The sequence below is a fragment of the Antrostomus carolinensis genome, unplaced genomic scaffold (assembly GCF_000700745.2).
Source record: "Antrostomus carolinensis isolate BGI_N321 unplaced genomic scaffold, ASM70074v2 scaffold27263, whole genome shotgun sequence".
In the NCBI taxonomy this organism is placed as follows: domain Eukaryota; kingdom Metazoa; phylum Chordata; class Aves; order Caprimulgiformes; family Caprimulgidae; genus Antrostomus; species Antrostomus carolinensis.
This window is the reverse complement of record NW_010304865.1, coordinates 4,670-20,627: the sequence shown is the minus strand read 5'-3', so window position 1 is coordinate 20,627 and position 15,958 is coordinate 4,670. Positions and strand designations below refer to the sequence as shown.

The following is a 15,958-nucleotide window of genomic DNA, read 5'->3' as shown; positions in this document are numbered from 1 at the left end:
AGGGAAAGCTCTTATTATCCACAGAAGGAGAGAAATTGGATCTAGATTATTAGCACAATCATGTGCAGTAATTTTGAAGTCCTTTGTGATTTTTTTGTTATTGTAAGCTTCAGGACTGAGCTGGAAACTGATTTTTAGAACATGTCTTCAAAGGAAGAGACCAAATTTTTATATTAATTTTTGCAGTTGTCCAGTTACTGACTTTCAGGCTAGGAAAAAGTGCAATCAGTATAGACCTGAAATGACAGCATTTACCGCTAGATCCCCCCTTGTTTATATGGCTATCATCCTCCTCCACATTGACTGATGTCTCTATTTGAATTGCAGATAGATAAAGAAATAGTCCTGCTAAGTGTACTTAAAGAGCCTGTCAGCCGTTCCATATTTGATTACGTCTTAAGATCAAAGGATATCACAAGCCTCTTCCGACACCTTCAGATGCGTCAGAAGAAGAGGAATGGTGCTCTTCCTGACTGCCCACCCCCTGAGGACCCTGCCATTGCACAGCTGTTGAAGAAACTGCTTTCACAAGTGATTGGTTTTTATTTGTACTTTGAAAGTCAGGCTGGAGGTTCCTGGGCTCTCTATGTCTCCAGAGACCCTAACCTTGCAGTTGTTGCTCTGAGGGACTCCCAGTGTGAGGTTCTGATCCTGCAAACCATTGACTTCACTGATTTCAGTATCTGCTCGTAGGACAACGAGTTCAGAAGTTAAGGAAGATTTTTAAAAGATCTGCCAGATTTCCTAAATACATCCTCTTTTTAAAGACCTCAGTTGTATGTCTCAAGATTTTTGCCATATCTGTGATGGTATCAGTGTTACAGAATATGTGCTGTGTATTGTGTTGGAGAGAACAATATGCATTTGTTGAGGAGATAGACATGCAACTAACAGCGCAAAAGCCAAAGGGAGCTTGAAAGTGTTGAGGCTTATGTGTGAACAGGGGAACACTAAGAATGTCCCACACAAAGTAGTGAGAACTGAGAAGAGGAAGGACTGCAGCTGAGTGTGTGTGGGGTTTTGGTTTTGTTTTCCCTATGGCTTGTGGGCTTTAACCATGGCCTAGGTGGCAACTAAGCAGATTGCATCAGACAGCGATCTGATATTAAATGCTTCTTCTGCCCTTTGACGATTCCTAGCCTTGTTTTGAGGAGGAAAGATATTCTTATACTACAGCAGCTTACCCAGTCTTGTATCTGTGGTAGACTGATGTCTTGAATTCCGGGGATGTGTTCTCTCCTTCCGCTTCTGAGCCAGTCATTAATTTTACTGCTTCTTATGTCTTCATGCCTCGATGCATGTTCTTGTTCAAAAGTAAATAATATTGTCTTTTCTTTTATTCTGTAGGGGATGACTGAAGAGGAAGAAGACAAACTGTTAGCACTGAAAGACTTTATGTTAAAATCAAATAAAGCTAAAGCCAATATAGTGGATCAGAGCCACCTACATGACAGCAGTCAGAAAGGGGTGATTGACTTGTCAGCTCTGGGTATAACTGGGAGACAAGTGGATCTTGTTAAAACAAAGCAGGAGCCTGATGACAAACGAGGTTGGTATATTTTGTCGTCTATATAGATAAATAAAGTATAGCTTTTCTTACAGGGTCAGAGAATTAATTCTTTAATTTACTCAGCAAGTGTTCTCAGTAATTCAGCCTACATAACTATTACCATCCTCACTGAGATTGCAGTAAGAAAGTCCAGCATGGCTTCTCTATAGCTTGCTGCTATTTGAGATGTGATGTGCTGGAATGCTCTCTGGATCAGTGAAAGATGGGCATATTTTGGCACTGAGAGCATTTAATAGTTTGACTGCATTTGCAGTAGTAATATGCACAGGTTATTTAGCTGGTTGTGACAAACTGTGACCCATGGTAACAGTGTAAATTAATGAAGGCTGCATTTCTGCTATCTTGTTTCCTCTCAAGAAGTGATAAGCTCCTAAACTGTGAAAGTCCACGATGTTTTATTGAGGTAGCCTGGAGGAAACTGGCCTAAGTGTGATGCTGAAATGAGCTGGCACTGAGGAGTGCCAGCTGTTGCTCACCCACCAAGTACGTGCTTTTTGACCTTAGGGTTCTTCAGCTGCACATCCATTCCTATTTTACTTTGTTGCCTGCTCCTCTTTCTGCTTGAAAGACCTCTTACATTTCCTTGTTCAGCTTTGAAATCTACTTGCTGCTAACTCCATTCCAGTTCTCTGTATCCTCAAAATTCTTCTTTTCCAGACAGTGAGCTTCCTCTTTGTTCTGTCAAGCCTGTAAGGCCCTCCTCTGTACACCTATAGGTTCTGTGTTTTCAGATGTAAAATACAGAAATATCTGCAAACCAGGTAGCTATTGTCTTCTTATTTACAGAATTAAGGTGCTAGTCTGCAAATGTTTTGCATATCATTTTAAAGGAAAATACGTAAGTACAGGATTTCTCAGTTTTTTCCATACTGTGGAGTCAGAGTGGACAGGATTTAAAAGTTAGTATATGAAGCATGTTATTGAACTGATTGGCTTCACCCAAAACTTTCACCTACAAAAGTCTTTATGCCTTTAACTTCTTCACTTTGTCCAAATTTAATTTGTCGCATGTTTTCATTTAACTTTCTATATTTTACAGTTGTAACTGACTCCAGAGGAATGCTTAAAATAAATACATTTCCTATTTACAGATAACATTTTTGAATCTACAGGTGATGTTACAATTGTGATGGAAAACTGATTGAGTTTGACACTGACAATGATTTGCATACTGTGCTATTAGAAATTGATCCCTGTCTTGTGCCAGTAATGGTGTAACTTTCATAAGAAAAAATTATCATTTGGAGTCTAATGCTGCAGCCTTCTAGACACAAAATTTCCCTATACTGGAATCATTTATTGCATGAGTCAACTGTAGGATTAAGAAGGTGTAAACAGAGCACTTCCTATGTGTGTTCTGTTTGCCTCATAAATCCCTGTCAACTGACTTAAACAACCTAGCAGTACGTTTTTCTCTATTAACTATTTAAATAATAAATTGGCATGTAAACATTGGACTCGTATGTAGTCTGAAAGTAATAACCAGCCTGAGTGAATGTTGTCATGACTATGGCTTTTTTTTTTCCTCTCCTCTGTCCTCCCTCCCGATTGCTTATAGCTAGAAAACATGTCAAACAAGATTCAAATGTAAATGAAGAATGGAAAAGCATGTTTGGGTCCCTGGAACCAACTAACATCTCCCAGCCAATACCCAAAGGACATGGGCAAACTACTGATCCTGAAGCCATCCAGTCTGGTAAACCACTTCGTTCAGAGTCCTCAGCTGGCATTTGTTCCACTTTGTCATCCTCCCCACAGGTATTGCTGAAAAATACTATATTCACATCACAACTGAAATGATTCAATTGTTTTAAAAACAAGTGGGACTACAGGGATGTGGCGTTCGTGTTTTGTTTTGAGGTTATTTTACGCTGGTGCTGGTCCCTGATGTCTTCTCCAGGAGAATAGCTGACTTTAAAGTTCTTATTTTTAAAATAGGGATTGAGAGAAGATGGAAGTAAGTTTAGTCAGTTGAACAGAAGCGCTTCACTAACAAGTAGATGCTTTGCTTGAAGAGATGGGGCTTTGTGGATTAGACAGTTATTAGGTAAGCTCTTCTGGCAGGGAAGACTTTTTCTCAAATTGCATGATATGTGTTGTGAGGAAGAGAAGAGATGTCATGATTTTATCTTGGAACTGGTGTATCACATTATAGCTGCATTTAGACATCCTGTACCTGTAATACTTAGTAAGGATGGGCTGGGAGCCCTGCAGGCTGTGAAGGCATCTCTTGACACTGCACACGTCTTTCTATTCTGTTTCTAGTTGGAGATTAACCTCTGCTAGCTTTAAGTGAGTGTTCACTCTGAACCAAGAGGGGAAACACTTCACACTTTTATTTTTAAAATAATTGTTCAGGAGCTAACCTATATTTATGTCAGTCTTGAGAGCAATAACTGCTTCTGTAATAGTCACATTAAGAGGTGTGCATGGTACATTCCAGTTTCTACAAGTAGAATACAGAACAGACTAGGCAAACAGGGTAGAATAAGTGAATGGTTAAGCTTTTCTATAAATAATAATATTCACTATTTTAAATTGTTTTCATGCAAGCATGATTTTTTTTTAATGCTAATTCATTGCTAATTGATTCAATAAGAAAGATTTTTCCACTTTTCTTCAGTGTGACCCAGTAATCTGAAGAGCAGGATTTATATGTTTGTGGAATGCTTATATCTTACAGGCATCTGATGGAACAATCGTTCAACCCAGGAAACTGGCCATGCAGGTACTGAGCAGTACAGCAACTGTATCTGCACACCAATTACGCATCACCACTTGCAAAACTGAACTTCAGCAGCTGATCCAGCAGAAGCGAGAACAGTGTAATGCAGAGAGACTTGCCAAACAGATGATGGAGAATGCAGAGTGGGAGAGCAAGCCCCCACCTCCAGGTAAATAACAGGCCACTGAGGTTATTATAAAAAAAAAAAAAAGTGTGTATAATTTGAGTCAAAACATAATCATCTCAAGAAAAAAATTGCAAAAGATGAGGAAAAGAGGAAATTATTGGTTTAGGAAACATGCCTACTATGTGGAAACCTATTTGGAAAAATACATGCATGACCTATGAAAGAGGGTCTGGAACAGAGATCTTTACCTTTGCAGTAATGGAACTTAACCACTGGTCTGAAGTCCAGATTGTGAGTTTTTTTGAAGTGGGTTGTTTATAACCAGGTATATGGCAGATAACTTGCCATTCTGTAACAGCCTGTCACTTGGTTTGGACAAAGGGAGAAACACTGTGTTGAGAAGTGAGAAATGTGATTATTTTGCCTTTAGTGGCTCCAGATTTTCAGCCATCCTGTGAGTGTTGTAACCTCTTGGCCAGGTTTTCTTACCCAGTGGCACACAGACTGGGGTGGGTTGTGTGGGCTACCCTTCTTTACAAAGGAGCCTGTCTCCACCAGCAGTGGTGACAGCAAGTCAGTGCCCAGCCACAAAGAGAAGATGTGTGTTCCCATACTAAAATGTTGCTTTCAGAGGGGAAGGAGAGACAGTTTTACTGCTGTTCCCTTTTGCTTTACCTGAAAGGAGCAACACTCAGGTTTTACTAATTAGGACTCTGGCAGCCACTCTAGAAGTGCAATTTTGAAGCTCCAAATTGAGATTGGGGTTTGCCCAGATTAGTTCTCAGCATTTTCTGATGGTGTTATCCATTCCATGCACTTCTTGCTGTGTACCCTCTATGGAGATTGCTGAATGTCCTCTACTAATGTCAGTTCATGTGCTTAAACTCCAGATGTTGGGAGCAGAATCTTTACCAGCCAGGCTTGCAGTAATCAGCACAGTGATGCTGAAATCTTTTGGTAAATATAGCATAAATGCACAGACCTGGGCATATACAGCTCCCATGTCAATTTAAGAGAAGTAGTAAAAAATCATCAGGAAAATGGTACAACCAGATAGCATTTGAACATAACTAACCTTGACTGAGCTTGGCTAAGCCGTATGTTTGTCTTCTGAAGAGTTTTACAACCTATGAAATAATGTGCCCCAATACAAGCAGCTGACCTGCTCTGCCATGCAAGTGACTGAGTGCCAGAAAAATATTAATATTTAAAGTTTGTGTCTTATACTGAAATTTGCTGTGGTCTACCCTTCATTATCATCTGCTCTTAATCCTTCATTATAGTAGATGCATGTTAGAAGTGCAGCCAGATACTTCTGCATTTCTTATTTCAGAGGAGGAGACACATCACAGAAATATTGGAATTTTTTTGACAAGAGTTATTGCGTGGCAGCTCAACTCTTCAGTTTATTTTTGGAGGTCTGGAATAAATTTTCTATGATATTTAGAAGAGCTGTTATTTCATTTTATTAGGTACATAAGGCTGGCAATGTAGCATGGGGTGCCACACTGAGCTTGTCACTTCAGGCACTCTGCAGACAGTCCAGGAATTTAAGTCTTCAAATGCGTTGCTCATTTTGTGCGTTCTGGATATTTATGGGATTGCCCTTTGCAGCACAGCAGTCTGCATAGGCTGATAGTGGGAGAACTGTGCATTAGTATCCCTACAAAGTCTATGAAAAAGGGCTCTTTGTAATTTCACTGAATGTATGTGGAACCCATTTAAAAGAAAGCTCTAACCCAGATCTGACAGTAGGGTTTAGTTTAGAATTGAGCAACTGGACTTTTGCCTTTAATATTTAAAATGCGTTAGCTCTGTGTTTTCAGTGCCTTCTGTGCTTTGCAGCTGTGACTATATGCCAATACAGCTGTTGGTGGATGGGATCAGGGGGATTTTCATGTTCCTGTTAAGTTACAAACTCAACGCCAAACTTCATGGTTTTGTTTTTCCCTGCAGGATGGCGTCCCAAAGGATTGTTGGTAGCTCACCTTCATGAACACAAGTCCGCGGTGAACCGCATTCGGGTCTCTGATGAACACTCCATTTTTGCCACTTGCTCGAACGATGGCACAGTGAAAATCTGGAACAGCCAAAAAATGGAAGGAAAAACCACTACAACCAGGTAGATTTAAAACTCGTAGGACTTTGGAGCTGCTGTTTTAAAATGCAAAATAAATTAGCAGGGAGCAAAATATGAATAATTTGTGGATGAGCTGGAGATTTCAATAATGAAATACACTGGTGTTCTTCTTTGCATACAATTATAAAGTATTAGATTGCTGTTTCAATTATTTAATAAAAGAAAAAAAAAATGTTAGCAAATTGAAAGGGACTGCTTTGCAGTTGTAGTAATTATAGGCCTTTTGATTTCAATTCTGTACAGACAAATATATTCTGGTGCTGCTGTTTAAACTCATCTGAGGTTTTTGTAACAAATTAGCTTTATGCTTTACTGTCTTATCCACTGATATATGATGGAGGAAGGCTGTATTACTGGTTGAAACATGGGTGGTATGGGGCTGACAGTCTCCAAGAGAGAGATTTTTGGGAGAGAGGATGTCTCTCAAAATACTTTAAAAAAGATGTAGTGGACTGCAGTGTCAGTTAAATAACAGTAACTACAGTATGCTACTTGGATACAGATCTAAGTTAGACACTTATTTTACTGGTAGACAAATGTGTGCATCTGCAGTTGGAAACTCTCATAACCTAAAACCTCAAAGATGAGGAGTTAAGGTTGCAGAGACAGTTTAGTCTATGTTGCTTTCCAATGCGGGAACACTTAGTTATTTTGAAAGCTCTCTCAAGAGTCATTGGTTTTAAGTAGGTGTTTGACGGAAGTAATTGGGTTTTTTTAATATGCCACAAAAAGTTTCATTTTTTCCTCTCACTCTCTCTCTATTGTTTAGATCCATTTTGACATACTCTCGGATTGGAGGACATGTAAAGACACTTACATTCTGCCAAGGCTCACATTACTTGGCTATAGCTTCGGATAATGGTGCCATCCAACTTCTTGGTATTGAAGCTTCAAAGCTCCCTAAGTCTCCTAAAATTCATCCAATACAAAGCAGGTATGTACATAGAGCAGTTAAGTCTCACTGCAGAGCTCAAGCTGTTAGTATATTCCTTGATTAGATCCATTGATTTGGCTCAGGCTTCCTGCTGGCTGAGCCTAGGCTGTACTGGAAGGCTGTAATCCCTCAGTTTCTGCTTCATGAAGAAGGGTTGAAAGGCAACAGTGCAGAGCTGAGGATTGATAGCTGTAGGTTACTGGTGCCTCCTGTGTCACTGAGCTGGTTATGAGCTTGAAACAATCAGTCTGAATAGTTCCAAATTCTTTTATTTATGCACTGGGATTGGTAGTTTCTTACCTCCTCTGTTACAATGTTAATACTTAGAAAGTAATTTTGGAGATTCTTTTACAGGTCATTAGAAAAATGTTTACAAATGTACAACATGTGGTTTGGCCTCAGGCCTGCAATTTTTTCTCTCAGGCTTTTAATGTGCATAAGGTGGCAAAGATATGGGTGATGCGATACTGTTTAGGGGAGTATTTGGGGATGGTTTAGCTCTTTCTTACCTATCTCCATATGAGCAGTTTTTGAATATTTGACAATGATTCAACAGCTTAATCTTGCAGCTTGAGTGAGGGACATGTCCAGACCCTAGCCAATCTAGCAACCATCTCAAAGACCTCTTTTCTTTACGAAGTAAAAGTAAGGTATCTGTCTCAAATGTCGTCTCTTATTTGGGATCAAGTTCAGAAATGAAATAAGCCAGATCTAATAGAGATGGAAACTACAGACCAGATTTTCCCATTTGGTACACACTGCATTTGCACTTGAAGAAGGTGTCCATTTGCACACACAGTGATTGGCAGTATAACATGGAGAGGGGTATTCCTGCCTATAAACTGTGGGTAGATGAATATCTGATAAACATGGAGCACAAATGGGAGAGAAATATCAAACACACTGAGAGACCCCAGAGCTACGTTTGTTTGCAAGAGCTGCTGACAGCATTTTACTAGCCCATAGAGGACTTACAGGTCCTATTAGTAGAGAGATTTGGGAGAGCAAAAGCATCTGTTGTACTAAAATCAGAAAGTTGTTTCTAGCAGATGCCTTGAGATGTGACACGAAGAGGAAAATGTTGCTCAGCATTAGTTATTGGAAGTAGTCTTAAAATTGGAGGGAAACATATCTGTTTCTAAATTAGTTTATGCTTTTAACCCAGGTCTTTAGATCTGAAGGATGATGGCTGTGTGGTAGATATGCATCACTTCAATTCAGGAGCCCAATCAATACTGGCTTACGGTACAGTTAATGGATCTCTGGTTGGATGGGATTTGCGATCTAGCAGCAACGCTTGGACGCTGAAACATGATTTGAAGTTGGGCCTCATAACTTCATTTGCTGTGGACATACACCAGTGCTGGCTGTGTATTGGTAAGCCTGTATTTCTTGTTAGCTTCTCTCTCCTGCCCTGCCCCCTCTGGTTTTCTTTTACAGTAACTATACTCAAGCTTTTGCTTGATCTGATTTGACTAGAATATGCTTTTCTCAAACAAGAGGAGAGAAATACTTCCTGATCTGTTTGTGGGAAGTATTCTGTCTTCTAAGTACTTGAGGCTGAAGTCCATCTCTCTAGGAACAGAGCAGAAGGATATGGGCAAACCCCCATATATATTTCCCTCTGATTGTGGGGAGCTTTCTCTCACCAGGAACAAGCAATGGTACCATGGCATGCTGGGACATGAGGTTTCAGTTACCTATCTCCAGCCATTCTCATCCTTCCAAGGCCCGAATCAGACGCCTGCTCATGCATCCTGTCTATCAGTCCTGGGTAATTGCAGGTAAATGGTGTCTTAAATTTACCTCACAGTTGCCAGAGGTTGTGATTAAAGCAGCTTCTGTTTTAGCTTCTGCTTCAAACCCTGGGGACTTGCTTGCTTGCTTGTTTGTTTTTCTCCCTTGTAGTTTTTCTTGTGCTTTGCTTGGGGAGAGGAAAGGAAAAAGGGGAGGTTCATACTTGTGTTCTGCCACTGCTTTTCCTGGCTTTTTGAAATTAAAAGACAGGCAAAGGGAAGGAAGTAGTGTTAAGCCATTACAAAAATGTCAGCCTTTACAATTCTCATCTTCTCATCTTTTTCATTTCTTGAAAAACCAAACTCTCATGAGGGTCCTTCCCTATGTGCTACCACATGACTTCTTAAGGACAAAACATCATGAAGGACAAAACCTAAACTCATGACATACACTGAAGTTGATGGCAGTTCTGCCATGCCACTGCCTTCAGTGCCTCTGTAGTACAGAGATTGCAACGTTACCCAATGCCAGTTCCCACTTGAATCTAACACAGCTCTGTCATAGCTTAGAGCTTTCAAAAATCTCCCAAGATTCCTCATCTGGTCTGCTCACAGCTGCTTCATCCTCAGTGCATGTACCACTATTGTATACTTTTAAGTGTTTATGTCAGGAATACATTCTGAAATGGACACGTGGCTTAAACTAATGCTACAATATCAGAATTGATAAAAGTTCCTGTAAAATGAGAGTAATTTGAGTTTCATATTTTACTTGCTTCTCAGGTGTCATTTCTTATTTTAGTTATTAACCACCCTGGGAGATAAATTTCTTGAAAAAACAAAGAAATAAAGCGAGCTTCTCTGTGCTTTCTAGTTTGTTTCCTTCCTGCTGTAGACTAAATCAGTGACAAAAGTTCATCACTTCGGAATATTATTAAAAAGTCCTTGCCTGCTAGGTTGCTGCCAGGCATGTAAACAAGCCCTTGAACAGAATTCCTTGCCTGTCTACAATTAAACGTGGGTGTGGAACTTCATTGGAGCTACTGAACTTTGTGTTGGATTGCTGTCTTACCTGCCCAGGAGTAATCTCAGAAGTCCCTGATGACCATGCTGAACAGATCATCCATCCTTCTCAAAGAAGGATGAGAATTTATCTAGGGAGGAAACTGAGGGTTTAATACCTTTTAAAAAGGGTTGGAGCTTAAAGCAGGTTTCATTTAAACTCTTAAAAAAGAGGCATCTTAGTGAAGCTTCTACTGAGTGTTAAAACCAAAAAAACCATGCATGACTTTATTGCTAAAGCAAGACTAACACAAATGCCACAGAGAGCAAGTGGAGAGTGTCTCTGTTATACCCTCTATACATCATGTCAGTAGAACAGGTAGCAAGAACCAACTGACCTGTTTTATATTTTTTGCATTGGCAATATCTTTCCTGTAGCTGTTCAAGGCAATAATGAAGTCTCCATGTGGGATATGGAAACTGGCGATCGACGCTTCACTTTGTGGGCCAGCAGTGCGCCTCCTCTTTCAGAACTGCAGGTATGGTGGGTTTTTTTTTTTTTCTTTTCCTGTTTCTGTTCTGTAGCAGGACCAGAACAATGTCAGACTCCATGTTGTGTGTTAGTACAGTTACTTGTCTCCATGGCCTTGTCAGTTTGACACCTGGAGCTTGCCCTGGGATTTATTTTGGCACTGTTTTGGTGGGCAGTGTAACCTGAATCTTCATTGGTATCTTCCACTATCTGTGGAATGTACTTGTGATGCTCACTTGCTATATCCAGTCATGTTCTTAGAAAAGCAGTGAGCCAGTCAAGCCTGTAAAGACTATGGCAAAGCCAAAATTAATGGTATGGCATCTTGTACTTACTTGTTGTTTCTGGATTGTGCATACTTCTGTAAGCATGTGCTCTTTTGCACATTGTTTCTGTATATAATGCCACTACTATGCTCAGCTGTTAGTTTAAAGCATGAAGTTCTTCCTTTTCAAGGAGTTAATTGGAGAAGGAGCCATCTGGGATATCTTTCATAAAACACAAATATATACACAAAAATAACCACAGCTGCTTCTATAAATGTTGTAAATGTAGATCTGGAATTACCTAAACTTGAATTTGTACGTGCTACAAAGATTGTATGTTCAAGTCATTTTGGCCACACACTTTACATACAAGGATCTTGTGATTCAGGCTAGTTTTCTTATACATGTCTGTCCTTTAATGTCTTCATAGCGTAAAAATTTGAGCACTCGTGCTTTTCAGTATGATTCACTTGCCTGATTCTATTAGAAATAATCTCTCTCATTTGTCATCATTGAGAATGTAATTTCCAAGATTCCAAAAAAGTATTATGCAGACTTAAATCTGTTGCGTTGCCCTGTGAAACATAAGGAATAAAAGGAAGCAATTTATCTAAATGTATTAAGATGTGGCCTGTTAACAAAGTAACTTGGTATTTGTCAGAAACATCTGGAAATTGGATGGTTGGATGGATGAGTGTGGTAAGGAATGCATTCCCTTTGTGAAGCATGGCAACAACTATTGGTGATAATTTATTTTTATATATCCCTTTCCCCTACTAGCCTTCTCCTTACAGCATTCATGGAATATACTGTAGTCCAGCATCTGGTAATCCCATATTACTGACAGCAGGCTCAGACATGAAAATAAGGTAATAAAACCAACAACACTTTTGTTTGATACCTTCCCTTCCACTCCTGCTGGTGTACTGAATTTTGCCAAGCTCCAAGAAGTCAAAACAATGCCAAAGATGTGTTCATTAGTAAACATCAGTGAGCTGAGAGAATTGTTCTCGGCAAAAGTAGTGCAAAACTCTGTACTTCTCTGAAACACAATATGTATCTTTCTGTAAAGTTCTTGATAGGCTGCATGACAAGAAACAAAATAACTCATATGGGGGCTTGGTATGAATCTTGATTGCTCTGCATCGCTCTTTTCCACTAACTGTAAAAAGCATACAGCATTTGTGCCCACTTATTTTCATCATAACAGCAAGACAGCTTTTAAACAGTTGTATTGAGCTGATAGAATTTAACATCTCAACTTGATTTTGTTCCTTTGTGTTTAGGTTTTGGGATCTAGCCTACCCTGAGAGATCATATATTGTTGCTGGAAGTTCTAATTGCCCATCTGTTTCCTACTATAGGAAGATAATTGAGGGCACGGAGGTGGTTCAGGTATTTTGCTTTGTTTGATAGACACCTATTCTGCTTGCCTTTTGGGTGGCCTCATGGGTTATATTAATTACATGATGGCTTTAACTATAACTATCTCACTCTTGCCTTTTATAGATGGTGTCAATGTGGCATTTCCAGGCAATTAGAAAGAAGTTATTTAAAAGAAAAAATCAGTTATTTTTGACAGAATTAGACTTAGCAAATACTACTTACACGCAGAAGCCAGAGTCGTATGTTTCTTGGGGGATACTGAAATCTAGTGTTTTAACACTTTTGACTTTGATCAATCTTTGGAATTTCTTTTGTGTAGGATTTTAGCAAGGCAATGTGAGCTGTATTGGCACCAAAATATGATGATAGTGGAACTCTGCAGTTTTTCTTACATCCTTCAGAGTGACTTTTGGAACTGACAGTGTTACTAGTTGTTGAATAGCACAATGTTTTGTTTCAGTTCGATTGAATGAATGCTACTTCAAAGGTGACTGAAAAAAAAAGTCAGTGAGGGTCTACCTATGTACTATGATATTTTAGTGTTTCATCTGAAGTTCATAAACAACTACATTCATGCTATTGAACTGTTTTTTTAAAAACGTTGAGGAGGTAAGATGTATCTGTTGCTGTAGCTTTTTTTTTTTTGCCTATAGGAATATCAAATCTTAGTAGTTAGTGTCATTGAAATAAATATAAGGGGAAAAAAAAAATTCTTTCCCTAATCAGATAGCTGTAATGACAGTTCAGATTAAGATTTAGGTTGTGTGTAATGAAAATAAATGAGCCAAAGTGTAATCCTAAGAAAACTATCAAAAGGTGAGAGGTCTTGTGCTTGGGGTTTGTGTGTTTGTTTTAAGAAGTTTTTTGGTCTTTTTACACTGACAACCTAATACATGTGACAGTTCCCCTTTGAAAATGCTCACCTTTCTGTAAATAATATTTCTTACTTTGTTTTTGTACAGGAAATTCAAAACAAACAAAAACTGGGGCCCACTGATGAGACCCCTCGGAAGGGTCCAGAGTCTCTCCCTGTCGGACATCATGATATTATCACAGATATCGCAACTTTCCAGACCACGCAAGGGTTTATAGTTACTGCATCAAGGGATGGAATTGTTAAAGTGTGGAAATAAAAGTTCTACTAATATACAGTATGTAAATATTTGTAATAAAGAAGTAGTGTTATAATGAAGTTTTCAAGGACTCTTTCCAGATCATGGAATAGAATGGACTTTAAAGACTATAAAGGTGATGATAAAATCGGTTATCTGTATCCTACTGCCCCGATAGCACTTCTTAATCACTTCTTTTATTAAAGATGTTTGGTATCTATAGCAGTTCCTTGAAATACCAAGCCATCTATGGAGAAATTGTTTAGCCTGGTCTTGACTACGTTGTTTGTTCAGGACCTTTCAGAACATGATTTAAAGATGTCCCACGTTACACATTCTAAAAGTGCAAAAAGCAAAGAGCTGGTACAAATACTTCAGTGTCTGACGGCTCCTATGTTGAATCTAAGAAATTAAGTAAGAACCAGTGCACCAATGTCCCTGTACATTCTAATAACTATAATAAAGTCCTCTTGAACTTCCCTGTTTGGTACTTGGGTTTCATTACATCTGTTGTTCCTCTGCAGTGATTGGGTAGTCTCAGCTACCAGAGCCATGGGGCTGTTAATTGTAGTTTGAGATCAGCTTAACATTGTGTCAGATCAACTGTGCTTTGTGCTTTGCATTCAGCTTGCTTTAAACTTGAGTCTAATGCTATGCTCTGCTGTCCTGGGAACCTAAAGCGGCACACCATGATGATGTTCTTTGGCATTTGGTATGGATATCAGAAATAGCCAAAACACAAGCTTTCAGCGGGAAGCATTTTTTCATCATGCAATGTTCATGTGAGAGGCAGTTCTGGAGGTCAGATGGGGACAGTAAACTTTCTCACCACTCTTCCACTGTCTGATCCAGATTTCCAAATGCTTTTCAGTCTCCCTGTCTTAAGCTTTATGCTATGAAGTAACTTATTCCTTACTTGCATTTCCAAGTTCTGCTTTACAGGGACAGAAGGTTATTTACTGCTAAAACAGGTAATTCACTCCCTCTGCATGGATGGACTCAGAAGGTCACTGACAACAAACAACACTAATTTGACATATGTGTTTTGAGTGTAGCGGAAAAAAAATGGAAGCCTACCGCTCTATAGAGTGTATGCTGGAAGCAGGGAATGGTCTTAACTTGTGAATTGAGTTCTCTGAAAAGACAGTGCATGAGATAATGACGTGAATTGTTTAAACAGAGTCTCAGAAGTCATTAGAAAAAGAAACTTGACTGAGGATGACTGCTTTTAGAGACTACCTGCTTTTCATTAGAGACTGCTTTACTTGGATAATTTAGTGTAGCAGTGTCCCGGTTTTGCTAGGACAGAGTTAATTTTCTTCTTAGTAGCTAGAATAGCTGTGTTTTATTTTCAGTGTAGGGTTTGTTATGAGAAGAATGTTGATAAGGTACTGTTAGTTGCTGCTGGAGCTCAAGGTCATCATGTTTGCCTGGTTCACAGCTGCATTAGGACTGGGAGGGAGAAGTGCAGTGAATAGCAAAACCCAAAATTGACATTTGGCTATGCCAATGAGATATTCCATATCATATCACATCATGTTCAGTACATTAACCAGGGGTAACTGGAAAACAGAGAATTGCTCAGGCTTGCTCTTCTGGGGTTTGGGTTTCTGGACTCTGCTCTTCATCAAGTATGCAATGAAGTGAGAAAGGAGTTTTTATTGTTTTCTCTCCATTTGCACTATCTTGTCTTGTTCCATTCAGCAAACTGCTCTATAGAAATATTTTCCTCTTCCTTTTTTTTAATCCGTATATTTACCGAAATATATTATATTGCATGATTTTTTAACCACTTGAACTCAGAGTCTTTCTCTTACTAGAGAGGGGGGGGTGTATATAAAAATTCACCAAGCTATTTCAGTAAAAGACTACATTAAAAATTCTAGCTAACTAGAAACCCCATAGCAGCTCCCAAAGGGTTATGTAGATCAAAGTTCCTGTGATGTCTTAAGGCTACCAAACTATATCTTAAAAACAAAATTTCATATGTGTTTGATACTGTAAATTACAAAGTGCTTTATTCATCCACTGAAGTGTAAAGAGCTTCCTCTGGCTACATCTGTATATATGTAAACACAAAACTTAGTGTATTCACTGTTACACCAAACAGAGAAGAAACTGAAAGGTCACACCCATAGTACTTTTCTTTTGTTGAATATGCATTGTGCTTCCTTAAGCCATTACTTCATCCACCCTGAGTCACTTTGCTGAATTTCTAGTCATCCTTAACAGAAAAGCGAGAACACACAGTTATGGGACAATTCATAAAGAGGACTGAAATGTCTGCAAAATGCCTTTCAGATCACAAAAATTTATGTCTCCGGACACAGGCAACTAAAGATATCCTAAGAGAAAAGAAAGATGAAAGGTAAAGTACGTGTGTACACACATGTTTGTGCACATGCATGTGAGCACCCACATTGATGCT

At 39.1% G+C, this 15,958-nt stretch overlaps 1 protein-coding gene across 1 annotated transcript in view; it reads left to right on the top strand.

The window, feature by feature from the left end:
- Window positions 1-14,012, top strand: part of PIK3R4 (phosphoinositide-3-kinase regulatory subunit 4) — a gene marked incomplete at its 5' end in the record, with an annotated part of 21,079 nt that extends 7,067 nt beyond the window's left edge. Inside the window, 12 exons of the mRNA XM_010164620.1 lie at window positions 328-531; window positions 1,348-1,549; window positions 3,129-3,328; window positions 4,254-4,464; window positions 6,379-6,544; window positions 7,332-7,496; window positions 8,662-8,873; window positions 9,149-9,280; window positions 10,673-10,773; window positions 11,813-11,901; window positions 12,319-12,427; window positions 13,381-14,012. Coding sequence (XP_010162922.1) covers window positions 328-531; window positions 1,348-1,549; window positions 3,129-3,328; window positions 4,254-4,464; window positions 6,379-6,544; window positions 7,332-7,496; window positions 8,662-8,873; window positions 9,149-9,280; window positions 10,673-10,773; window positions 11,813-11,901; window positions 12,319-12,427; window positions 13,381-13,551 — 1,962 coding nt within the window. The remainder of the gene's footprint in view (window positions 1-327; window positions 532-1,347; window positions 1,550-3,128; window positions 3,329-4,253; window positions 4,465-6,378; window positions 6,545-7,331; window positions 7,497-8,661; window positions 8,874-9,148; window positions 9,281-10,672; window positions 10,774-11,812; window positions 11,902-12,318; window positions 12,428-13,380) is intronic.
- Between the last annotated feature and the right edge of the window lie 1,946 nt (window positions 14,013-15,958).